This window comes from Hippocampus zosterae, chromosome 13 (genome assembly GCF_025434085.1).
Source record: "Hippocampus zosterae strain Florida chromosome 13, ASM2543408v3, whole genome shotgun sequence".
Classification (NCBI taxonomy): Eukaryota; Metazoa; Chordata; class Actinopteri; order Syngnathiformes; family Syngnathidae; genus Hippocampus; species Hippocampus zosterae.
Window position 1 is genome coordinate 22,649,199 of NC_067463.1, and position 24,064 is coordinate 22,673,262.

General features: G+C 47.6%; 3 protein-coding genes across 5 annotated transcripts; 1 reads left to right on the forward strand and 2 right to left on the reverse strand.

Annotated features, from left to right (window-relative positions):
• Nucleotides 1-450: 450 nt before the first annotated feature.
• LOC127613912 (monocyte to macrophage differentiation factor 2-like) lies at nucleotides 451-6,688 on the reverse strand. Of its 2 annotated transcripts, none has more exons than XM_052085200.1 (7): nucleotides 6,543-6,688; nucleotides 3,614-3,695; nucleotides 2,664-2,824; nucleotides 2,279-2,353; nucleotides 2,096-2,197; nucleotides 1,927-1,996; nucleotides 451-956 (listed from the first exon to the last, which is right to left on the reverse strand). In XM_052085200.1, exons 1-7 carry the CDS (start codon nucleotides 6,554-6,556, stop codon nucleotides 753-755), a joined length of 708 nt encoding a protein of 235 aa, XP_051941160.1. In that variant the 5' UTR covers nucleotides 6,557-6,688; the 3' UTR covers nucleotides 451-752. The 2 variants fall into 2 exon arrangements, with proteins under 2 accessions (XP_051941160.1, XP_051941161.1); XM_052085201.1 differs by lacking the exon at nucleotides 6,543-6,688 and adding an exon at nucleotides 6,392-6,504.
• A 324-nt stretch (nucleotides 6,689-7,012) lies between these two features.
• hapstr1b (HUWE1 associated protein modifying stress responses b) lies at nucleotides 7,013-11,585 on the reverse strand. Its single transcript, XM_052085199.1, has 4 exons — nucleotides 11,036-11,585; nucleotides 9,111-9,195; nucleotides 7,853-8,124; nucleotides 7,013-7,747 (listed from the first exon to the last, which is right to left on the reverse strand). Exons 1-4 carry the CDS (start codon nucleotides 11,232-11,234, stop codon nucleotides 7,497-7,499), a joined length of 807 nt encoding a protein of 268 aa, XP_051941159.1. The 5' UTR covers nucleotides 11,235-11,585; the 3' UTR covers nucleotides 7,013-7,496.
• A 2,204-nt stretch (nucleotides 11,586-13,789) lies between these two features.
• On the forward strand, nucleotides 13,790-23,700 carry sh2d3a (SH2 domain containing 3A). 2 transcript variants are annotated; one of them, XM_052083409.1, is made up of 18 exons: nucleotides 13,790-14,066; nucleotides 14,821-14,938; nucleotides 15,237-15,295; nucleotides 15,394-15,551; nucleotides 18,629-18,662; nucleotides 18,778-18,894; nucleotides 18,975-19,118; nucleotides 19,833-20,092; nucleotides 20,172-20,257; nucleotides 20,370-20,489; nucleotides 20,581-20,741; nucleotides 20,959-21,135; nucleotides 21,224-21,501; nucleotides 21,679-21,850; nucleotides 21,916-22,027; nucleotides 22,402-22,587; nucleotides 22,666-23,398; nucleotides 23,534-23,700. In XM_052083409.1, exons 1-17 carry the CDS (start codon nucleotides 13,977-13,979, stop codon nucleotides 22,857-22,859), a joined length of 2,466 nt encoding a protein of 821 aa, XP_051939369.1. In that variant the 5' UTR covers nucleotides 13,790-13,976; the 3' UTR covers nucleotides 22,860-23,398; nucleotides 23,534-23,700. The 2 variants fall into 2 exon arrangements, with proteins under 2 accessions (XP_051939369.1, XP_051939370.1); XM_052083410.1 differs by lacking the exons at nucleotides 13,790-14,066; nucleotides 14,821-14,938; nucleotides 15,237-15,295; nucleotides 15,394-15,551 and adding an exon at nucleotides 16,544-17,000.
• Nucleotides 23,701-24,064: the final 364 nt, after the last annotated feature.

The window sequence follows — 24,064 nt, forward strand, 5'->3', positions numbered from 1 at the left end:
TGGCCAAATACTCCTGCTAGCTAGCTAGCCAGCGCGCGTAACAGAAATAAGAACCGCCCACTTGAATTCATCCACATAGTAAAAAAAAAAGTCAAGTCAACAACGACGTTTCCTACAATTTACTCCGACGCCGTGGCTCCTCGCCTCTCAGTTACGATACGAGAAATCAAGTGAACGGCTGGAAATAATCCACAATGACTGTAAAGTTTCTCACCAGTTGGTCACAGTAACCGAAAACTGGAAACCTTGCACAAGGATGAACAACTAAATATCATCGGCAGTCAGAAAAAAAAACTTGGTCACACGTCGCCACGTGGACATGTTACACAATTACTGGGATGCAATTGGTCCTTGTTAGTGAGTCTTACGATTACTGTCACTTTTGCTCAATAGCAATAAAGAGAACCCACCACAAATAATCCACATTGTTCCAAAAAATATATATATATATTTAAGTGAATATCGCGTTTAGATGTGCCTCACAATTGCTTAAATCCAGCTAGTCCCGATATAAGTCCCGAAATAAGAACAAACGGTTGAAATTGTCGGCACGGTACAAAAAATTCAAATAAAAGTGGCCAAGCAACACGGCGCAGCAACACCACGACGAGAAATAATCCACTAAAAATGTTTTGAAAAAAAAAAAAAACAGTTGAGAAGCGCCTGTTCCGGCAGAGTGTAAACATTTGACACAAAAGACACGCAATGTGACACGCGGCTGGGCTGGGGGGGCGTCTCGGTCAGCGGCGCCGTCATCTGGAGGTGCGCACGGGGTTGGCGGGCGGGGCGTAGAGGTACTTCCAGATGGCGTAGTAGTGCACGGCGGCGCCCAGGGCCACAAAGAGGTGCCAGATGGCGTGGGCGAAGGGCACGATGCCGTCGCTCTTGAAGAACACCATGCCCAGGCAGTAGAAGGTGCCGCCCAGCAGCAGCTCGCACAGGCCCGCCTGTTCCGGCTGAGTGGACCCGCCCGGACAACAAGGGGGGGAAAAAAGGGACTCAGGGACTTGAGAGGCAAAAAACTTGAGAGGCAAAAAACTCGCCGCTACTTGTCGGCCCGCAGCAAGTTCGTCCTGAGAAGTGTATTGCGCGTGCATATTTTATATCGATATATATATATATACAGTATATATAGAGCAGGCGAGCCGGAGACTACTCCAGCTAAATTAAGTATTTTTTCTGTTTTATGATTTTTTAAAAAATAATTTTATTTTTGTCATTTCAGACAAACAGAAAACAAATTACCCTAAAATATTATTGTCTGTGGGGAAATATTGGTTTCATTTTTTTTACCCTGAATAATTTATCTTGGGAGTTAGACTAATTAGCTTACACAAATATGAATTTATTTAAATATTTTTATTTATTATTATTTTTTAGGGGGGGGGTCTATTTTGACTGTATTTTGGATTTTTATTTTGTTTCTTTGTAATTTAATTTTTTGGACTACTTTTTTGTGTTATTTTCCCCCCTAAAAAACACAAATAATATCCCCTAAAAATAAAAAAAACTAATTATTGTGGGGGGAAAAAATAATAAAACACAGAAAAAAATATTTGGGAAAAGAAAAAAAAAGAATAGCGGAGAAACACAACCAAAGTCTTGCCTAAAACGCCACAAAACAAATATTCTGACCATGCCCAATGTTCCAATTGACCATACTTGATTTAGTCAATCGTGCCCATTGATTAGCTATTGATCCGGTTGACTATGCCCATTGATTCAACTGACCACAGCTGCTGATTATAAGGACGACCTCCACCGATTCAGTTCAGCCAATCCACGGATTCAAGTGGCGTTCAATCAGTTAGCCACGCCCATTTGCGTCAAGTTGCCACACCCTTTGATTGCATTCAACAAACCAGCTGACGACATCGCCACGGCCGTTGATTCCGTTGACCACACCCACTGATTAAGGGGGCTCACCATGTAGAGGATGACCGAGGCGGGGAAGAGGCCCATCACCGTGTAGCAGATCAACTCCACGATCTTGTACCTGCAGCAGGCATTTTGGACGGTGGTCACGCAATCGAAATAATCATCTTTTTTTTTTTTTTTTTTTTTAAATCATCCGCAAAGTAAAAAGAAGACGGACCTCTCGTGGAAGAAGAAGACGTAGGTGGTCCCGGACAGCGCCATCACCCAGACCAGCCAGCGCATGTGGCTCGCCCAGGGTCCTAGCTCCCTCAGGTTCAGCCTGGCGGATGCAAAGAGTGAGAAATGGGGGTGGGGGGGGGGGGGGCGCATGGTGGCACGAGCGCACGGCCAAGCGTCTCACCAGGGCGCGTAGGAGGCGGCGATGAAGAAGTAGATCACCATCCTGTCACACATGTGGAAACACTGCTCCACATCCCTGAGGACGCACACACACACACACACACAAACACACAAATGCATACGGTCACGTGGTGTAAGTGTGTGTCTGTGTTTGTTTCGCTCCTGCCAGTCTTTGTTTGTGTGCATTTCGCTACCTTTCTTTGTGTTTGTTTGTCTATGCGTGTGCGCGCGCGTGTGTGTGTGTGTGTGCTTGTATTACAATTCTTGTGAGGACCACTGTGATTATAAGACCAACGTAGTGAGGACATTTTTGACAAGTGAGGACTTTTAGGCCAGTCCTCACAAGTTTTTCATTCTAAAGTGTGTGTGTGTGTGTGCACATGTACCGTAGGTGGCTCTTCTTCCAAGCGATAGTGTGGAAGAGCGTTGAGACTGTAAAGAGCGAGCTGAGGCCGGCCCCGTACACCCACGCCGACACGCGTTCCCATTGGTCCTCCGACTGGAAGTGGAGCAGCGAGCTGCCCAGCAGGCTCGGAATAATCCATAACTACACACACGCACACACACACACACACAATTAAATGAGGCTTTTAGCAATTGATTTTCTTGTCTTTTGAGATCTTAGTGTTTTAATGTTGGTTTCTAATTTTATTTGCCGCTTGTAGTTCTCATTTCACTCTCGAGGCAGTATGTTGGCCATTTGTTACCATCTCTCTTCCTTTGTTTCTGGACAATTTCAGCTATTTGAATGCAAATGGGGTGGAACTTCCGCAGGCGACTGAGTTTGTCATTTACAACTTCAGCTCTTTGAAGAAAGACCTGGTTTTGGGGGGGGTCTGGAACAGATTAATGTTCCAGTATTAATTAAAATCATATTAAAAACTAAGGGCAAGAACAACACTTGGTGTTCATTAACAACTGTATGCAGTAAAAGTTAAAAAGATCAAATCAAACCAACCAATGCTAAACAGGTCCAAAAAATTATAATAAAAACAAAGCTTGAGGGGTCAGTAAAACCGGTTTATCAATATAATCTTTGAATATTTAAAATTAAATTTAAATGAGCTATTTTGAAGCTCATTTAAACTGTTATATGCTTTGTATCAGCATATTTTTTAATATTTTTAATTTTTTTTTAAATATACTGCAAATTAAATGACATTTAAAAAATGTACAATTCTTCAAGCTTGGCTGAAATGATGTCACTTTTTACTCGCAGCTACTTGTTGCAGTTATGCTATACTGCCACCTGATGCGGTGGCATGTACATTACAGCCCCCAGTTCAAATTTATGATGGCATATGTGCGTGCGTGCGTGCACGTGGGTGTGTTTTACCGCATGCGTGGCGCAGTTGGCTGCGTGCTCGTAGTCTGTGGGCTGGTATCGCTTGTTGGAAGGAACACGCTTGTTCATAAACCTGAAAACAATTGAAAACAAAACTTTGTATTAAAATTTTGATTTATTTATTTTTAATCTGATCAGGTGCTCAATCTTCTCTGAATGGTCAGGCGACATGTCACTCGTTATAAGTAGCGTCGCCGAATCGCGACCATGCAAGTGTCGATTGCGCCACGACTCACAAATGTCAACGATTCTGAACATCAATTGTCGAGCTGTGCTTCATTGGCATGCAAAAAGGTCAACACTCCTGTGAACGTGCCGCTTTGGGAAAAAAAGCTCCGCTGACTGCACCTTGTTGCCTAGCAACCGCCGAGTTACCGTGACTGACTGCTGCCGTCGCTTAGCAACAACAGAGGATGGAGACGGGGAAGAAGAAGTACCGTGCACATTTTTCAGGGAAAACCCAAACAAACCAGGCGACGACGATGACGAGGAAGAGCACAGTGATGTCACCATCGCCATGGCAACCACCCAGCAAGAGACGTCCCCGAGAGGGGAGGGGGGAATAATACACCCTCGTTCCGTCTTGCTTTTAGAGACCGATTTCATAAGAGGCCTACGAAGTAGATTTGGTATGCCACATGTCAAGCATCAAGTGAAGAACCTGCTGATTGGCCGCTTGTTCATGATTGGTCCTACTGCCCGAATATGGCTGGTATATGATTTAGCGAGCCCGCAACCCTCCTGAGGATAAGCGGCTCAGATTTAGGATGAACGGATCATTTTTATTTGATTCAATTAATTATAAAAATACTTTTTTTACATCGCTGTTCTTTGGTCAATCAACACGTGAATTATCGGACACTGCGCAAGAGAGTGGTTGACTCTCGTTCTTCTCATTGGTCGATCTACATGTCAATCATAACCTGGAGCGCCAGTGATTGGCTGATTTTAAATTGGTTAAAAAAAAAGAGAGGGTCACACGGGGAAGACGATGCCTGCAGCTGATTCCATTTTACAGTGGCGAGCTACGCATGTCAATGTTCCTAAACAGAGAACACATGCTTGTATTCCATTTGACAGATGTATTGTGGTCAAACAAATGAACAATATAAACTATTCACATTCACACGTTTCATCGCTAGAATAGTTCGCATACGAGCCGGAAGTGCTCGTATGCGATATCGTAAGTAACGTGTACAGTAATCACTTGAAACAAACTTTAATAAATGATTAAGCTCACCCTTTGGAATTTTCACCACAGAACAACAAACGTGGGGGGATGCAGTGAATATGTTATCAGGAAACAAACAAAACTATCTGCGTCGAAAGAAGAGAGAAAAGTCAACAGCGTCACTCGCATTCGGCACTCAGCGCTAGTTAGCATTAGCACTCGACTCGAGGCGCGTTCAATACCCGCTCACAGTGTCGGACATCTTAGATACGGAAAAACTCAATGAATGTAAAAACAGCAATAACTACTAACAGTAAAACAATTTGGACTTTCTAACATTGGAACTCCAATTAAAAAAAGAAAACATGCGCTTGTATTGTTTTCCAAAACCGTTCAACGCTACTATTACCGGCCCAACCACAGAAGTATCTTTGTATCATAACCAAACGATGATTCATGAAGATAACAGCTTGCCAGGCACAACTTATCATCTCTCCCACTTCCAGCGCTAATGAATACAAAGTGACCTGGCCCAGAAACAAGATACACCGTCCCCCCCAGAAAAGAAAAAAAGGGAAGAATTAAAAAGACAAGGGGGAGGGGGGCGGGGGGGGGGGGTTGCACGCATCACGCGTGCCAGAGGCAGCAGCGCTTTGGCAGAACGACTCCATCAAGATGGCTGCTAATTAGCAGGCCACAAGGCCAGTTGGCCGGGGACGTGACATGCATTGTGATAATGACTCAAATGACTCAAATGACTCAAGCGGCTCACAGCACTCTCGGAGCTTCGCAAGCAAGCTCACTTAGCGGTCAGAAAGTGGAGCCCAAACAAGGCTTTTGGCCAGACTTCTGCGCTCTCGCAGGCCATTTCACAGCCGATTCACATCCGCGCAGCAGCCGCTTGATAAACATGGACAGAATAATGAAATTCGTATTAAGTGTCTTAAATTTAATGTACATAATTTTTTGTTTAGACTCCAATTAATGTGTGTTTTTAAATTACAAATAGTTTTTGAGTTGATCTTTTAGATTTTGGTTACCTAACCTGTGTCTACTCTTTTTATTCTAAAAAAAAGCGATCAAAATTTATTTATTTCGTTTTCCTTGTTTTATTATTTTATTTTATGTCAAAATATCAAATAATAAATACAATAATTATAATAATAACACCTATAGATTATCATTGCCTCTTTTTTTGTATACTACTACCACAACAATCATATTTTAAGAGCAGTTTCTGACATTTTGGTCACATTTTTTTGAGCAACACGATGGTCGAAAGATAAGAAACAGCTCTCAGTATGATTCTGTACAAATGTGTCTTAAAAATAACCACTAGATTTCCCTGCGAAGTTGAAGAGGACAATCTAACAAGTATTGTGTTGTTGTTGTTGTTTTTTCGGGATATTTTTTGAAGAAATATGACATCACCAGAACACTGACACAAATAATGTCTACAATATGTTTACAATTAAAACAAATAGATCGGACGTCCCCACGAGAGCCTACATATAAAGTATCCAACGTGCAAGATCGAACGACTGGAGACCATGACGATAAGTGTCAGAAAAACATTTTTTTTAAAAAAACGCTCATACCATCATTTGTTCTCTCGCCATCCTCCAGCTCCTCCTCATCCCCATCATCTGTCATCAGCGTGGTTACTCGGCGACAACGGCATTGCAAGCAACCCCCAATCCGAACCCCCCCCCCCTAAAAAAAACAACCGAGCAAATAACATCTGCTCACCTTTCAAGAGTCATTGACGTCGGCCACTAATCAACAGTTGACAGAACGGACACGACGGCGGCCGCTTTCGCTGCACTCCTGCCGGCCTGGGAGCTTGGCGATGCCGCTGTATGGGAAGAGGAGGAGAAAGTGGACGAGAGGGTGGCGGGTGGGCGGGGGGGGGGGGAGCATTGGAGGATGGGGCTCTGGTGACGTCACTCCACACGTAATCGTCTCACCAGAAGCGCCCGTCGTTGATTTGGAGACGAGCTGAGCTTCGACGCAGTCATTCTTATACTGCCCTCAAGTGGTAAATGTGGGCATAGCGGAAAAGAAGAAAATGATTCTGCAAGCAGATTTCAGGTGCCATCCCCCCCTTAATTGTAGTTTGCCGACTTGTTAAAAACAAACCAAAAAAAAAAAACTGTCAAACTAACTCATCTGATTTTCTATAACCACGCCGACACACATACATAGAAACAACAACGTGCCACATTTATAGTTCCTTTATTGTCATAACGGGTTTATTGTACACGGACATCCCCAGTTTCATGACCTTGTTTTGTTTTTACAATATTTACCACATATAGGAACAACACCTACGTGTTTCTTATTGTTATTTACACACATTACATGAAAGATTGTATCACAAAGCGTGTGTGTGTGTGAACTAAAAATAAAAACAAAACTGGGAGGGAGCGTGTTGATGTGTTGGGAAATTGTTTCTTCCAATGTAAACACGAGTGTAAAGATAAATAACGCATGTGTTGCCTGGAAACCAAAAGTAATGGCACACGCACGGCCGCGGGAACGGTGGAGCGTGTGTCAAAATCAAGTCTAATATTTCACTTTTATTTCACGTAGCAACGCAGCTAGGATGACGCCTCGGAGGCCGGGAGTGACGGACTAATTTCAGTTCTCATTGGCCGCTCTTTGGATTGGTGGTGGTGGGGGATTGGGAGAGCGGGGGGTCACTTATAGCATCCGGTTGCGTTTATGGGTGGGCGAGTCCGTGATGACATCGCCGCAGGGGGCGGCGCCCCGCTTGCGGTTGGCAGCCGAATCCAGGTGGAGGGCCATTTCCTCGGCGATGAAGGTGTTGAGGTCCACATCGTGAAGGCCGTTGCGGCGCCGGCCGTGGGGCGGCGCCACCGCCGGGTGGGTGGGCGAGCCGGGCGGCGGGCCTGACGAGCGCACCGAGATGCTGGCCATGGCGCCGCTGAGACCTGGGGGAGGCGCAAATTTCTTGGAATGTTGGATAGATGCTAATTTGAAAATGTAGCCACTACATCCCCGTTAAACGCGGTGCCGTGAACCGTATTGGTACTGACCGTGCAAGGCTATGGCCTCTCTGAAGGGCTGCAGGTCCGTCTCCACGGAGCTGCCCGACTCGGGCGGCGGCGGCCGGCCGGCAGCCACCATGGCCCCACGGGGCGGGGCCCGGGCCGCCCTGGGAGGAGGGTTCTTGCCGCACAAGAAGCTGATGAGGTCCTCCCGCCGGATGGTTCTCCGCCGCTTCTTCACCCAGGCCATCACCTCTTTGTTCCGGCGCTGGTAACCGATCTGGATCCCCAGGTCGTAGCTGCGCTGGCGGGCCTCTGTGCTCTCTGGACAACAACAAAACGGCAAAATCCTCTGGGTGAACATGCAGCCTATTAAAATTACTTTTTTTAAAGATCGGCTCTAGTTTTACTGATTATTTGGAACAATTGCTTGATTGCCGATTCATTAAGGAGCACCCAAAAAATACTCAGCATCGACTTTCCATTAAACGTGAAACCAACTTGTGGTTTACTGTTAACTATTGGCTAATTTTCAATATAGACTTTTACATGAAATATGCCTGGAGAAGACTCTGTGAAAAGGCATTTAATGATAATTTCATTAAAAAAATGGAAAAATACTCAATGGACACGCTTGAAAAGACTGATACAGACTCATAATTTGTAGCGTAAAGAGATTACCAATGTCAAAATGTGCACTTTTATTCATTTTCTTTGCTTTAACTGTTAAACTCTTTTGCTTGGAAATGCTTTTAAATGGTGTCAACAGGATAGGCCACAAGAAATTGAATAGTGATAAATTCAACCAACGCATAAAAGGAAGACACGCCTTAAAAGCAACACCAGTCAACAAATAGAATCAAGAAAAGTCTTGACACCATCTAGTGGCCGTTGAGAGTAACTACAAAAAAAGAGCGGTCTTCGCTTGAGGCTGGCCGCTCATTGTCGCAACAGGTGCCATAACCAAACAATGTCCGCATCATTTATTTGAGGCTTTTCATAAGCACAACATGGCTATGACTCGGGATGCCGTTTGCGTCCAAGTCGGTGGCAAGCATTTGCGATGGCAACATCAAGTTCAAACAGGGCACTTAGCAATTAGCTTGGGCCTGGGGAGGAAAAAAAAGTGTCATCTTGGACTTCATTCAATACAGCATTGAATCGTATATGATGAAATTGTAAAAATAAATAAAGATGACGCTGACACAGAATTCACTTATCGCGGGTTCTTTTTGGACCGCAAGCCTTTGTTTGATTAACGAGGGATGGCCGTAAAGAGAAATGACTGGAAATGGGACGTGGTCACTCGCCTTTGTACATGTTGGTGACGGCAGTGGCTGCATTCTGGAAGGGCACCCAGAGGGAAAGGCCTTGCTGCTGACATTCTCGGTCTGCGAAACACATTTCACACACGCGTCAGACACCACTCTCTACCCGCCCCCCGATTAAAATCCCATTTCCAATAAGAATCCTTCGTTTCCTCCTGTACTTGTACAAAAAGAGATTAAAAAAAGCAACATTCAATGAAACAGATTGGCCAATAAATACATCAGTCAGACATTTTTGTTTAATCCTAAATCGAATATGTTTTAAATTAGTTTAAAGGCTGTGCCAAAGCTACCGTTGGACTTTTTAATTGCATTTATTGCATTGTACCACAGGTGGTTTGGGTTCAAGTTTCAGCATTTGCGGAACAGCGGAAGCACATATTTCATGCCAGGAAACCTGTTGACATCTGAAAAAGGCATCTTTTTTTTTTAATGTGAAACTAAATTCTTCCATTTGGAAAGTGGCCCTCACACCATGCGTGTAAATACAATGCTTCAAAAAAAAGAATACAAAGTAAGCTGGCAAAAAATTAGCAATTTTAGAAGCACACACCTCCGGTCAAACGTGTGGATAAATAAATCACTCCGCTCCTGTTGTCTGTTTCTCAAGTGGAATAATACTCGTTACCAAGTTGTTGTTTCGAACAGACAACAAGAAAACCGGAAGCATTTGGGAGGTCTGTGTGAACCATCACCCGCCAGTCCCTGAATGAAAACGCGTTGCGATTGTTTTTGTGGGTTACAAACATCTGGCGGGTAAGGACGTCCCGTGTTTAAGGCAAATCCTTTGCGTTTAATCTGATCAAAGACGATGAGCTGCCGGTGGTTACTTAAAACCCGCCTGTTCTATTTGTTTTTCTGTCTTTCGCCCTTTCAAAAGTTCCTCCTGGGGTTTTAAACCACAAAAAAACAACATATTAAGACATTTGGTGCAACTATTAGTATCACTTGGTTATTTTTTTTCTCAATTTGGAATCAAATGTTAACAATTTGCTGTAAAGTAGTCGCGAGTTGTACGTACCAGGATTTTTCCCTTATTTTTTTTTTTATGTGAGATTTTGGCATCCTGCGGTTTGAAAGAGTTGTGTAGTGCATTCAAAGAAGAATTACAATTAAAGACAAAAGGACGGTCGACTTTTGTTTTTTAATGGTCTTGGACTTGGTCTTAAGAGTTCTGGTCTCGGCCAAGTCTTTATCTTGGACGGTGTGGTCTTGAGCACACCACTAAATTTGGGGAGCATAGTTAGCATTCAACTACAGGGAATGGGACATTTTCCCCTTCTTCAATCCCTAATCCCGGCATGTATAGCCCAACATTGACTAGATTACCACACCACAGTCAAATGTCTGCTCATTATAAGAACTAATGTGAACAATTTGAGCGCTGCAGAGGCCAAATGAATGCGTTCATAATAACTAGCAAAAATTCATGTCGCAGAGTCCAAACGGGAGGAGGGAGGACAAGGGCTGGCTGGTCACTCCTTTGCTCACATTACCGCAAATTAGCATTAGCTTAGCATCCGGGAGGCGACAGCCGAGGACATATAAACATGGTTTTAGGTCACATAAACACACTTGATTAAAGTATTTTAAACTCTCCTTGCCGACTCACCGGCTTCTGCGCGGCTCTACTTGCCAAAAAAAAAATGTGGCCGACTGGATGCTAACCGCTAACGGTAGAGTAGAGTGACACAGAGCCCGCACGAGCCCGGTTGGAGTTAACTCAAAAAGCGGCAACGATAGTTCCAACGCGACGATAAAAGATACAATAAAGTCACTGGGTAGCTGGCGTTCAGTTAAAGGCAGTAAAGAATCGGCTAGCCGGCGTTAGCCGGTGTCCTTTGTGCACCCCCACCCCCCTCATTTTCTCTTGCCCCCACCCGCCTGTCACCGCGAACCTTACCTTTGTAGAGCTGCGCCACCGCCGTGGCCGAGTTCTGGAAGAGGTGCCACAGCTTTTGTTGATTCTGCTCCGTCTCCTCGTCGCCCAGCGGCTCGCTCTGCTCGGCGGCAGCCAGGCACTGTCGCTCCCACTTCGAAAACCAGTGCTCGGGGCCGTGCTCCTGGATCTCGGCTTCTGCCTCCTCCTTCCGTTCCTCCATGGCGAACGGGTTAGCCTCGACGCTAACCCGACCGGCCGCTTGAGATGTGCAATCTCCTCGCGGGGATTCGCCGGTCCTTAGCGGTTTTTGATCGATTCTTTTTTCTGTGAGAGAAAAAAATGTTCCACGGGCCTCTAACGCCGAAGAGGGGGCGGGTGGGACACGGATAATTAGCGCTAGAGTAGCATTGTGTTTGTCGGATAGCTCGCCCTATGTGCACAATACATACACATTACCGCACTAAAATGACAACACGAGAATGTCGGCGTTTAGCCCCACCCCTCCACGTCCGTTCCGAAAGGTGATTGGCTACACTGGCAGCATGGCTCAGTGGGGCTGGACAGTAATTGTCATCAGCGATGCGGTGACACACTGAGCACACAAACTCTGATTGGTCAAGCAATGACAAAAAAAAAGACCCCGAAGACTCGCCTTTTTAAACCGGCGCCTTTATCGCATTGTGCCCGGTAGGTGGCAGCAAGAGGCCTGTGAAAACCTGTTCAAGTCCACCCGTTCATTGTAAATACAGTATAACACCTTATTTACAGGTGGATTTTGGCTAGTAAACGTTTATCGGTCGAAAGCCTTAATGTCCAGGTGACGCCACGAGTACGTAGTGGTCTCGTGGGAACGAGGACAAGGAAGATCCCGTTGTTTTATTAGCCTGTTTTCGAGCGAAACTGCCCTATATTTCGTGTATTAAATGAAAACTAAGCACAGACTGTCTGAAACTATAGCAAAACAGTGAAACGTCAGAGTTTTAAATGCAAAACAAATCCTCACAATTTCAAAGGCTTTCCTTCACGTACATCTTTATTCTGTTTATTATATTTATTCTTAAATACTGACGCTTTGTAAACTTTCAATAAAACTTTGCACCGATAGATTAAAAACAGCAGTTCATCCCTCAACGTAATTGACGTCATGGTCAATTCTTCTTCTGTGGTGTTATATTGGCTCAGGTGAAAAGGGAGGAATTTTGCGCTACCCAAAACTCATTCGTCGATACCAGTTTCCCAGCAGACATCAAGACAATCGTCAGTCACAACATTTCACGATGTTTTATTATCATATTGTGGATTTTGTGTCCGACATATTTGTTTTCAGCCACTCGCTCCAAAACGCGGATCCAAATGCCAAACTTAGCTTCTCACGACTATCCAAATGTACAAAAGAAAAGATACAACTCTGAACAAATTTCCGTACGATAATGCCAAAATTTTTATGACTCATTGCTGACCATTCAAACGGGAACTCAAAAAAAACTTTTCGTGAGACGCAAGCACAGATGCTAACAAATCACTGACAGGAAGATATCGCTATCATCGGAAACATTTTCTCGTTCTGCACTTCTGTTCAGATTTTGACACCTTGAACATACGAATGCTGCTAACGGCTAGCCACTAGCGGTTCTCTGTATTTTTGTCAATAAAGTTTGACCCATCAAGACAACATTTTTGTGTCTCTCGTCATTCTTTGATGCTAACAAGAAGACTGATCCTTCCATCCATTTTCCAATCCGCTTTATTGGGGACACCCTGAACAGATTGCCAGCCAAACGCAGGGCACACGGAGACGAACAACCATCTGCGCTCACACTCGCACTTGGGGAAAATTTGGAGTGTTCCGTCAGCCTGCCGTGCATGTTTTTGGTTCCCGATGCATTTGATCATTACAAGCGTGGCATCTGTCAAGCGGAAAATTCGTTTGCGGTTTCACGAGAAAGCCAATGAATCCTGGCTACCTTCGCTTTGGGGGACAAAGAAATGCTTGAGAGGAAAAATACCTCAAACATGGCTTTTCATGGGTACGAGTGGCCAGCTTGTCAGTGCTCGTCAAACTTTGGCATAACTGTAATCATGAACAGGCAGCAGTAGATGGCAGTGTTGAGTCAGAAGAAAAAAAAGTTGCGTTTAAAGTAGGTCAACAGTGATTTTAATCGTCCATCCATTGAATGGGAATTTTTTTTTCTCTCGAAAAATTGTTTAGGGAATTTCCTAGTTTTGCAAAGTTGTAATCCCACCAGAATGGAGTCGCATTTTATGAGAGTGCGGTCAATACTGCCACCCGGTGGCAAGAATGAGTAAGTGTTGCTGCCAGAGGCCAAAATGCCCGCCACTGAGCGTCGTTTGTCACCTGAGCAGACGACTTATTCCTTGCTGGTGGAGGATGAGGACGAGCGGGCGCCGCCGTGACAGTGGAGGGAGGGGGGCGGATGCTCCATCTCACCGAAATGTCTTCTTTGGCCCCGGCAGACAGAAGGCGCTCAACACTGGTTTCCATTTTGAATGAGTGCTGTGATTTACTTTGGCGATTATGGAATGAATATCAACGCAGCAATGAGAGGATTAGAATGATTTTTTTGGGGGGCTCACACCCTGACTCGCGTCTCACCTGCGACACGTTGCAACAGCTGCATTTCTACACACGGGCCTCATCTCCGACATGCCGGGATCCGCCCGGACCCGCTCGCCGTCCCCGCGCTCCCATTGGCCGGCGCTGCCGCGCCATTGGCTTCCCCTGCCAGCGGGAGGAGAAGTTGCGAGACGGACAGTTGATGACAAGGTCGACGCGGCGAACAGCGAGAGAAAGTAAAAGAATCGCAGGCGAGCGCTCCCGGAACTCCTCGTCACGCGGCGCCGACGGCTCGGCTCGACGCCACGCTCGCCGGAAGTCCCGAGTGGTCATGTCTGTCGCCCGCCGCATTCTGCTCCTGATGGTCTGCGTCTGTGCGAGTCAGACATGAATAATCGCTCCATCGCCTGGTGGCTGCGGCAGATCGGCTTGCCCCAGTACACAAAGACCCTGGAGAGCGAATATTACGGGCTGGAGGTACAGTACGTCAAAACGACATTCGGATTGTTTTCGTACGGCTGCAACCGGAGATGCAAGTCTGGCCGCCATGAGAGGCCCGGATCTGCTTAAAATTTTTTTTATATTAATTTTATTTCGGAAAAAACAACAACAAAACATTAAATGTCACTAATCCTAATTCCAGAGAAGTCGGGGCGTTGTGTTGAACATAAAACAAAAGAGAAGACAACGATTTGCAAATCCTGGTCATTTTCCAGACTCTTAATTTGAAATTGTCTCCTGTTTTTTTTTTTTAATATGATTCATTCACCATCAAAGCTGTCAAATTATCTATCAAACATGTGCAAAGAGAGTAAAAAGCTCATACGCTACGGATAAAAAGTGCAAATCTTTCACAAATTGTTATATTACCTCCCAGATTAAAGCCGACCCAAGAGAAAAAGTCGTTTTTGTATTTTTGTGTGAAAAAAAAGTCTGAATATTGAATAACATTTTTTTTTACATTTAAAAAATCATACTACAGTATTACAAAAAATACATTTTTTCCCATTATAAGACAATTTTCCAGGATAAAAAGTCTGATTTTGGGAACTTTTTAGCTCCCCCACCCCCAAAAAAGTAAGAATATTACACTAATTAAATTTATTTTGTGGGTAATAAAAAGTTGGATAATTATGAGAATAATTTTCTATTTATTATTATTTTTAAAATTTTGGTGGGGTGAAAAAGTCCCCCCGACGGAGGCTCAGTTGGCCCCTCCACGTGATTTCAGGGTCTGCTGAACGTGAACGAGCACGAGCTGAAGGAGGCGGGGATCGAGGACGCCTCGCACAGAGAAACCATCCTGACTCAGCTTTGGAGACACCGCCAGAAGCTGGAGCCTCACTTGGGTAAGGCGCTCAGTGTTTGCGCAATTGCAAATATGCGCAATGCTTAAGTCCAAAGGATCAAGAACTCCCAAGCCAGAACGACTTGTGTGTGTGGTTTTTTTTTAACGATTTAAAGTGGGATTATTTATTTTTTTCCTCGATCAACAGTCTCAATCTTACAGAATGGCGGCCTTCTTAAACGGTAGAAAATGGGATGAACCCAATGGAGCCCGACTTTTTCTGCACTCGGCAGTTTTGGGCTTGTAAACGCGACTTCTTGACTTGACAGCAAACGTTCACATTCCCCAAATCCTCTCAGGTGTGCAAATGGAACGCCGGGTGAGCAGAAAGCACTCGCTGGGCTCGTCCTTGGATTTGGTGAGAGCGCAGACACACGCCGGTGCAACCACAGTGACCCAAGTCGTAAACAACGACAACAACAACAACAAAAAAAGGACGATTACCGCTTCTCGCAGGTGAAGCCCAGCAAGGATCTGTTCCGCCAGAGTGTCCTGCCCCGCCTCCACCGCGCTGACAAAAAGCACCGCCTCTCCGCTTCCTGCTCGCAGCTGCGGCCCCTGGACGAGGACCACGCTTATGGCACGCTGGACGGCTGTCGGGAGAGCAAGCGCAGGTAAACGCCAGGCGGATGCTTTCGAAAAAAAACCCCAAAAAAACGTCATGCCGAATGAGAGAAGAGCCCGAGTGAGCCGTTGTTTCATTTCTACAATTAAGTCCACTATTTAGGCGAGGTCTCAAGATCTCAGCTTCATTATTTTTCTTCAGATGAGACCCAAGACCATCCCATTCTTGTGAATGACACACAAGGTGACATTTTTGCACGCTTGTTGACGCCTTGAAAATGTCAAAACGTCCTTAATTCTGAACATATGGAGGGCATTTAACCGCCGTTTTGTTCCTTTATTTCAGCTCCCTCCCTTGACATCAGTCTTGCTGCACCCCCACCTCCCCAACCCAAAACAAACAGACAAACAAAAAAATTAATCTACCGAATTCATGTGGCGCTTGGATCTAAAAATACAGTGATCCCTCGCTATTTCGCCATTCGTTTATCGCGGCTTCGGTGCATTGCAAATTTTTTAAAACATCTTCATTAAAAAAATAAATAAGATAAGATATCCTTTATTCGTCCCACACTGGGGAAATTTACAGCCCAAATATTTTTTTATAATATTTAAATAAATAATTTAAAATTTAAGTCCGCAAACGGTCCTCGAGAAGCAGCGAAAATCAGCAAAACAACAGCGAGTCACATAGAGCAACATATAAAGTACTACATGAATATGTTTACTGTATTTTGTTATTCACACACTAACCTAACCAAACGTATACATGTTTAAATCTATTAGGATACAGCATTAAGTCAAGTCAAGTCAAGTCAAGTCAACAGTATTTATAGAGCACTTTCAAACAGCCATCGCTGCATACAAAGTGCTGTACATGGAGCGATTTAACATATACAATAAACAGTAAGACGAATCAGTGTTAAGGACTACAAAATCGACTTCTACGTGCATGTGTACCATTAAATTTGGCTTTATAAATATTTTTTATACTCATACACATGTACATGAACCTATTGTGGAGTGGGGGTGGGGGTTGGTTCGCTACTTGCGGATTTTCGTTTGTCGCGGGTGATTTCGGTCTCCACTTGCCGCGACAAACGAGGGATTACTGTATTGCGGTCATGTAAAAGTCCGTCCTGATAAAGTAGGAAATGTGCGATAGACACTCTGCGGCGGCCTACTTGATGACAGGTGAAGAGCCAGCCCGACTCGTATCGGTATCCGAGGAATGTGTTCAGATAGCGGCGTTTGCGCTCCGCGGCCCGGGGCGGAGTTGGGGGAGTGCCCGGTAAGGCTTGTGGGAACACGAGGGCGCCGAAGGGAGGGAAGCGGGCGGGCGGGAGATGAACTGAGGGAGAAGGGGGGGCGGGGAAGAGGGCGGCGAGCTGGGAGCGTTCGGGTCGAAGGTTCGTCGGCTTGTTTCCCTCTCGGAGTTCCTCTCGGACCGCGGAGCGTCGCCATGTGCGAGACGAGCGAGCTGTGAACGCCGCCGACAGGTAGGGAGAAAGCCACCATTGCTTCCTGGTGGAGTTGTTGGGAAAAACTCGCGAGTTCGCGCGAGAGGTTAAACAAGTTTGTTCGAGAGAGCATCTTTTCTGCCTAAATATTATTTAACGCACTGATATCGTGTGAGTTCAGTCATGTCAAGCTTTTGTAATTATTCGGTGTTTACTTACAAAAAAAAATCAACCAGGAAGTAGCGCGCCCCGTCGTGGTCTCTCCTGTCTCACCTTTGCACGCCAAAACTGTCGCGCGATTTGGATTAGAAACGCAACAAAGTTCCGTGACATTCGCGTGGCATTTATTATCGGCCAACCAGATATTTGTTGCTAGGCAGACTTTGACACAGCGCGCGTGTGTGTGCTCAGGTGTGCTTGACCAACGCCCCTCAAACAGGATGTGACGATTTTGACCCGACTTGCTCTTTTACTTCTGATGTTCTGAGGAACTGTTATTGACAAAAGTAGCCATGGTCAGGTTATCTCGAGCACCGGGCCCCCGCACCAAGTTCCCAATATTGTACTTTACAACTAAAATAAAGTAAAACCACTCACTCTATTCACTTTTTTTAATGGCTTTTGACCTTTTTACATTTTAATAACAGCAGTTTTGCTAGCAGTAGCCTAGGTCAAGGTTGCTCGTAGAGGTCTGAGAACGGATCACTTCATTGACATCTCAAATGTATGCTACGATCTTCAGAAAAACATCGACTAGGCCACAGCTCTTCATCTCATTCTTTTGATTTAACTTTAATGACAGAAGCTTTGCAACTCGTGACGTAGGTTCAGGTTGCTTGTGAATGGAAGCAAAAATACAGATCTGTTCTACTTTGATCCTTTTTGGCTACTTGCTATGCTAGCATCTGCCTGGTCAAATCAATTTTTATGTGAGGACATCACGATTTGGCTCATATTACCCCGAGGATTCGAACTTTGTGCCACAATAAGGTATTTTTTTTTCTTCCTGGCACTAGAACAGTTTCCCGGAAATAACATTTGTTTACTAACTTGACATCCCTAAAATAGCTGCATGATTTTCATCCAGTGCCTGTGTTCCGTTAACGCGCTATTGATTCTCAACAGCGTTTTCCTGTTAGGATCAGCTCCAAATCGCAGCCGGAAACGGGGAACAGCTACGACATTGTCGTGACCATGTCAAAAGTCCAAATAAAGTCCTTAAAATGTCATCAAGGGCTCCCTTTCGATCGCGGTTTTCCAAAAGGGACGGCGGAGTGAGGCGTTGCGCCGTCATGGGTGCGGACAGTGCAAAACCCGGCGATTCCAAGGTTGTTCTGGCACTGAGCTCGGCCCCCGGAGCCGTCCCTTGACGCGCCAGGTGGCGACGGGAGGAAGGAAGGACGGACGGACGGGAAAAGGGGAGACAATTCACAGTCCGCTTGTCTCTGGAAAACAGGCGCTCCGCATTGTCCGGCAGATATCGGAAGGGAAAAAATATTGGGTTGTGCCACACATGCGCCGCCACGAGCCGGTAGTTTTAAAAAAAGACTGTTGTGTTTTGATCGCCGCGTCCGCTGGAGAGTGAGTTCTGAAACCAAAAGGGCTCATTTCTAAAAAAAAATAGACACTTTTTGGTCACGACGACTTGTTCAATGTGTGTTTTGCAGCAAAAGGAGGAGCGTCGCCGCATACTTGAGCCAGGTAAACGCATGCCGACGTACTGCGGCAACGACGCGTCTCACATTCGGGTGAACCGGACGCCCCCCCCCAGGTGACATTTTGCCGTACGGTTGACGCCTAGCGATGTGCCGCGCAGGTGTTCGGAGGTCGCAAGGAGATGGACCCCCTGAAGAAGGAGCTGGAGGAAGAGCTGAAGCTCAGCACCGAGGACCCCAGGAGCCACGCCTGGTACCACGGGCCCCTCACCAGAGAGGTGTCACAAATGACAAGGAATTCATGCAAATATGACCCAAAATGCAAACGTGCCATGCGAGCGACGGCGTGTACCTCCAGGCTGCAGAAGCTCTCCTCCAGAGGGACGGCGACTTCCTGGTCCGAGACTCCAGCTCGTCCGCGGGCGACTACGTCCTCAGCTGCTACTGGAGGAACGAGCCCATGCACTTTAAGATCATACGAGTGGTGCTGAGACCCAAAAAGGTGCCACGGCATTTTCTGTACTCCAGACTCGTAAAGTGCGATTCGTGCGGTTCATATTTTCATCACAAACGCGAATCGATAGACAGATGGACACAAATATTCACCCTTTCGACACTTTCAACCGGGCAAAGTCGCTTTAAACTGTTAATTTTGTCGTCTGTGAATCAGTTTCCACCTCTTCGCGATCATCTCGTTCGGCGCGATCAATTTACCGTCTCGTCAGCCGTCGTCCACTTCCGTATTCCTTCAAAGTAAGACAGGAAGTCAACAAGAAAGCCCCGGTAATGCAGAAAACGTGGCAGATAAACCCATCGTCCTCGATACTATGTATTCTTTTCATCGAAACGGGCAAAGGAGAAACACGAAATACATACTTCAAACATTACATGAACATAGTCGAGGGGGGCTCAGGCCAACGTGCGGTCTTCTGGTCTTGGCACTGTCCAAAAACAACTTGACGGAATGAGGTTTCTTTTTGAAAAGAATATCCCCTCATAGTTCTGATGGTCCACGCGGTCCCAAAAGAACCGGTTCCCGGAAACCAGTGGCTCTCGGCGGTCAAAAAGGGCTTCGGTCCTCCGCGAAAGCAGACTGCTCGCTTTGCATGTCATCGAAACCAGACATTTTTGCCCATTTTCGGCCATGTTAGCGACTCAACTGCGAGGTTGCCTGTCTGACGCGTGGCCACCGTTGGCTGTTTGCTTGGTGACGCAGGGCTACTCCCGGGAGCTGTTTCAATTTGAGGAGGACCGCTTCGACAACGTTCCGGCTCTCATCCGTTTCTACGTGGGCGGGCGGCGGCCCATCTCGCAGGCCTCGGGGGCCATCGTCTTCCACCCGCTGACCAGGACGCTCCCTTTGCGGGTCATCGCCGAGCGACAGCGCGCCGACGGGAAGTCCCAACGCGAACGCGGCAAGCGGCTCAGCTTCAGCAGCACAATGGGAGACGACCTGAACATCAACCCTCTGCTCAGGTGGGCGGGCAGTGGGGGGGGGGGGGGGGGCGCGTCCTCCGTCGCCGGGCGTTAAGCTGTTCAACTTCCCGTGCGGCAGGAGCGGGAGTCACCCCGGCAACCTGGAGAACCTCGGCTGCAGGCCTTCGCTCCAGTCGGCCCAGTCGGACAGCAACCTGAGGCCCGGTAAAAAAAAAAAAAAAAAAAAAACAGGCGGGAAAGGCAAATTATGAGCTGTCTGAATACATTTGTCCACACCCTCAGCGGCGCATCACTCTTTGTACTCTCCCCCGTGCAGGCGCTCCTCAAAGCTCCAAATCAGACGACATGGGCCCGCCTCCCATCTCGCCGGTGTTCCGCACGGGGAGCGAACCCCTTCTCGGCCCGAAGCCGCGCCAAATGCGTCCCTGTCACCCTGGTAAACGTGCGCGCACGCGACCTAGCATGAAAAGCGCAACAATCTTTGCATCCGACGGCGTGCCTGAAAATGTTTCGTCCCGTCGGCTCAGGTGGTGGCGCGACGCTGCGGGGGTCCGACAGACAGCTGCACTCCCGGGCGCCCCCCAAGCCCCTCAGGATCTCCGCCGTGTTCCCCAAAGCCGCCCGACCCGCCGCGCCCTCGGATCGGGACGATGACCCGTCCGCTTTCTACGACGAATTGGTCGTTCAGGTGGGACACCGTCGCGCGGAAACTAGGACCCGATCGTGAATTTTGATATTTGGCGGGATCAAATTCCAAGAATCGATTCGCAGGCCAAAGGAGAAAAATACTGGACTGGACTGACTCCCCAAAGTATTCCATGTTACTGCAGTTGATTAAAAAAAACAATCAATCAAAATACTCACGGCGGCTGTGCAAAAAGGTCGCGACCTCTTGTTGCCTTCAGGTGCCGCAGTCCCGGCGCAAGGGTCACGTCGATCGTCTTCGAGCGGAGGAAAAGTGGCAGAGCCGGGCGCGGATCACAGAGACCTCCTTCGGCTTCCTGGAGGACGACGACGGCGGCGAGGGGGCGTCCCCCCGCCTGCCGCGACTGCCCGACAAGGAACAATTTGAACGGCCGCAGGTTCTCCGCACGACGCCAACGCCCTTGTAGCAGAGTGGCAAGTTCTCCTTTTGAGGCGCTATCTTTGGTCCCGCCCCCCCCCCGGCAGACGGAATGGAGCTCCTGCTTCCGGCTGGACCGCTTCGAGTCGCTGCTGCTGCCGGACAACAACCGCCCGCTGGAGCCCGGCGTGCTGCTGGCGCTGAAGGAGCTCTTCAACCGCTCGGACCCCGACACCACCGCCCTGCACATGCTCAGCGTGGACTGCCGGGTGGCGCGCATCGTGGGCGTGACGCCCGAGCAGAGGCGGGCGATGGGCGTGGCCTCCGGCCTGGAGCTCATCACGCTGCCGCACGGCCGACAGTTGCGGCGAGACCTGCTCGAGAGGTAATGCTCCCAAATGCTCCCAAAGACGTTTTAGAGCGCCCCCTTGTGGGCCGCCGCCCTATTAGCATTTGCCCACGTCACCCGATGGTTGAGCCGGCGATGAAGTCGACCGCCGCCCGTTGGCTTTGTGATGGTTGAGCGCCGCCGTGACCCGTCTCCCCCCCCCACCCCCCGCAGGCACCATCTGATCGCGTTGGGCGTGGCCGTGGACATCCTGGGCTGCACGGGTACGGTGAGCCAGCGGGCCGCCGTGCTGCACAAGTTCATCCTGGTGGCGCAGGCCCTCAAGGACCACGCCCGCGACCTCTACGCCTTCTCGGCCGTCATGAAGGCGCTGGACATGCCTCAGGTGGGCCGCGCGCGCTCGCCGGGGTTCGGCCGAGCCCCCGCTTGACGGCGCGCGCTTGGGTGCAGGTGGTGCGGCTGGAGATGACGTGGCGCTCGCTGCGGAGGAACCACACGGAAAGCGCCGTCCTGTTCGAGAAGACCCTCAAGCCCTTCATGAAGGCGCTCGACGATAGCGACGGTAAGGACACCCGCCGCGCAAAGCCCAAGGGATGGGCGGGTTTTCGGGACCGCTTCATTGGGGACCCATAGCGGTCTGAGGATTCTCTCTTGAGCGATGCCGCTCCGACCTTTGATACATCAAATCATCCAAATGACGACAAATTCTGACAGCGCCAACTACTGGCGAGGAGGACTTGCCCCAAATGTCAGATTGGATTTGCCTTCACGATCTGTGGTTGAGCACCCGAAACCTTGAAACTGGACCGGTATTAGCCACATACCGCCAGTGTAAGATTTGGCAATTTTATCGTTGAGGGGGGGGGGGGGGTGAGTGGGGCTTATTTATAATACAAAATGGCCACATTTTGCCCAAGAACCGTTTCGCGTGTGCAGAGTGCGTTTCGGGTGATCCGGTGGCCGTGCCGCACCTGGTTCCCGTGCTGCTGCTGATGGAGGGCGAGGACCCCGTGGAGGACAGCCTGCGAGGGTGCGAGATGCTCTACGACCTCCTGCAGGCGGCCCGTCGACACGCCGCGCACTCGCACCAACACCAGCAGCGCGCCAGCGAGTTGCTAGCAAGTACGCGCACACGCAGCGCACATTGCCGCCTTGGATTTTGGTTTTTTTTGTTTTTAAATGGAGCCGCTACCCCTCTAGGCGACTGGACGCCCATCCCCGAGATGCTGGAGGCCTTCCGGACCGAATTTGCCCTGCGACTCTTCTGGGGACAATCGGGAGCGGAAGCGGACGTCAAGGAACGCCACGACAAGTTTGACAAAATTCTCTGCGTGCTCTCGGATAAACTGGAACCGGTCGAGATCAGACCCGACCTGCCGCAGCCTCTCTGCTGAGACCGCGGGAACAGCGTTCAATGATCAAAATGCGATTTCAACAGGACGGAGAAGTCTTTGTCCACGAGTAATGCCTGCGCACGATTCCGCTTTTAATTGGACCGCAGCCCGTCTCGGCAGTTGCGCAACCCCCGCCACCCATCCACCCTCCCCCTTTCCTTTTATGATCAAAATATGATTTCTGACACATAAGAGAAGCCTTTGCCAAAGTTGCAATTATTGACCTACGACCAACGGACCATTCGTTTGTAGATTGGACTGCAGCCCAACTATGCAGTTGTATGTGTTGAAAATGTGAATTCTGACGTGACAAAACTGGAGCCCGATCTGCTCTGGGAGCAATGGTGGAGAACTGTTGCAACCCACTCGGCGGGTGTACAAACGTCAAATGAGACATGACAGACAGGTCATCGTCATCTAACCGCAGCCTATCTAGTCAGTTGTCCCCTACACAATTACCCCATGATCTTTTTTTTTTCCTTTTCTCGCCAATTCCGGACATCTGTTGTAACAAACGTCAAATGAGACATGACAGACAGGTCATGATCATCTAACCGCAGCCTATCTAGGCAGTTGCCCCCTACAAAATTACCCCATGATCGGTTTTTTTTTTCCTTTTCTCGCCAATTCTGGACATCTGTTGTAACAAACGTCAAATGAGACATGACAGACAGGTCATCGTCATCTAACCGCAGCCTATCTAGGCAGTTGTCCCCTACAAAATTACCCCGTGATCGTTTTTTTTTTCCATCTGTTGTACTGAGCTACCGTTGTCACACTAGCGGTTGTTTTTTGTTTCTCTTGTGTAAATCATTTTGCCAAGTAAATGTTTCTTTTTATTTTGTACTCGTCTTGCATGATTCTGAGAAAGTCAGATCAACAACTCACTTTGGTGCTTTGGTAGTTCCTTTTTAATGCTTGCGATGTCCTTTTTTAACGAGACATCCATTGAAACATTTTAGGGCATCTATCCAGTGTGAGTCGAGCCCCGAAAGGTGACGCCGACCGTTTGACCTTTCGACGGGCTCATCAAATTCTAATCGTAAAAATACAGTATACTACGTTAAGTCACTGCGCCTTTACAAGGCAAACTAAAGTGTCAAGCGGGGGTGCTGCTGAAGGGCAAAAAAACAAAACCCCCAAAAAGTTTTCATAGAGAAAAAAAAAATACAGCGAATTAAAAAAAAAAAAGCAGCATGTTTTTT

What these genes read in the sequence shown, in the direction of transcription:
- hapstr1b (XM_052085199.1), bottom strand. Translation starts at nt 11,234, where the DNA reads ATGGAGGAACGGAAGGAGGAGGCAGAAGCCGAGATCCAGGAGCACGGC. An exon ending in GGTGGCGCAGCTCTACAAAG is followed by an intron (nt 9,196 to 11,035) that starts GTAAGGTTCGCG and finishes TGTGTTTCGCAG; the next exon opens with ACCGAGAATGTCAGCAGCAA. An exon ending in AGAGGCCATAGCCTTGCACG is followed by an intron (nt 7,748 to 7,852) that starts GTCAGTACCAAT and finishes CGCCTCCCCCAG; the next exon opens with GTCTCAGCGGCGCCATGGCC.
- LOC127613912 (XM_052085200.1), bottom strand. An exon ending in GCCGCCTCCTACGCGCCCTG is followed by an intron (nt 2,198 to 2,278) that starts GTGAGACGCTTG and finishes TGCATCCGCCAG; the next exon opens with GCTGAACCTGAGGGAGCTAG. An exon ending in GTCTTCTTCTTCCACGAGAG is followed by an intron (nt 1,997 to 2,095) that starts GTCCGTCTTCTT and finishes TGCCTGCTGCAG; the next exon opens with GTACAAGATCGTGGAGTTGA.
- sh2d3a (XM_052083409.1), top strand. Translation starts at nt 13,977, where the DNA reads ATGAATAATCGCTCCATCGCCTGGTGGCTGCGGCAGATCGGCTTGCCC. An exon ending in TCGCCGCATACTTGAGCCAG is followed by an intron (nt 18,663 to 18,777) that starts GTAAACGCATGC and finishes TGTGCCGCGCAG; the next exon opens with GTGTTCGGAGGTCGCAAGGA. An exon ending in TGGTGCTGAGACCCAAAAAG is followed by an intron (nt 19,119 to 19,832) that starts GTGCCACGGCAT and finishes TTGGTGACGCAG; the next exon opens with GGCTACTCCCGGGAGCTGTT.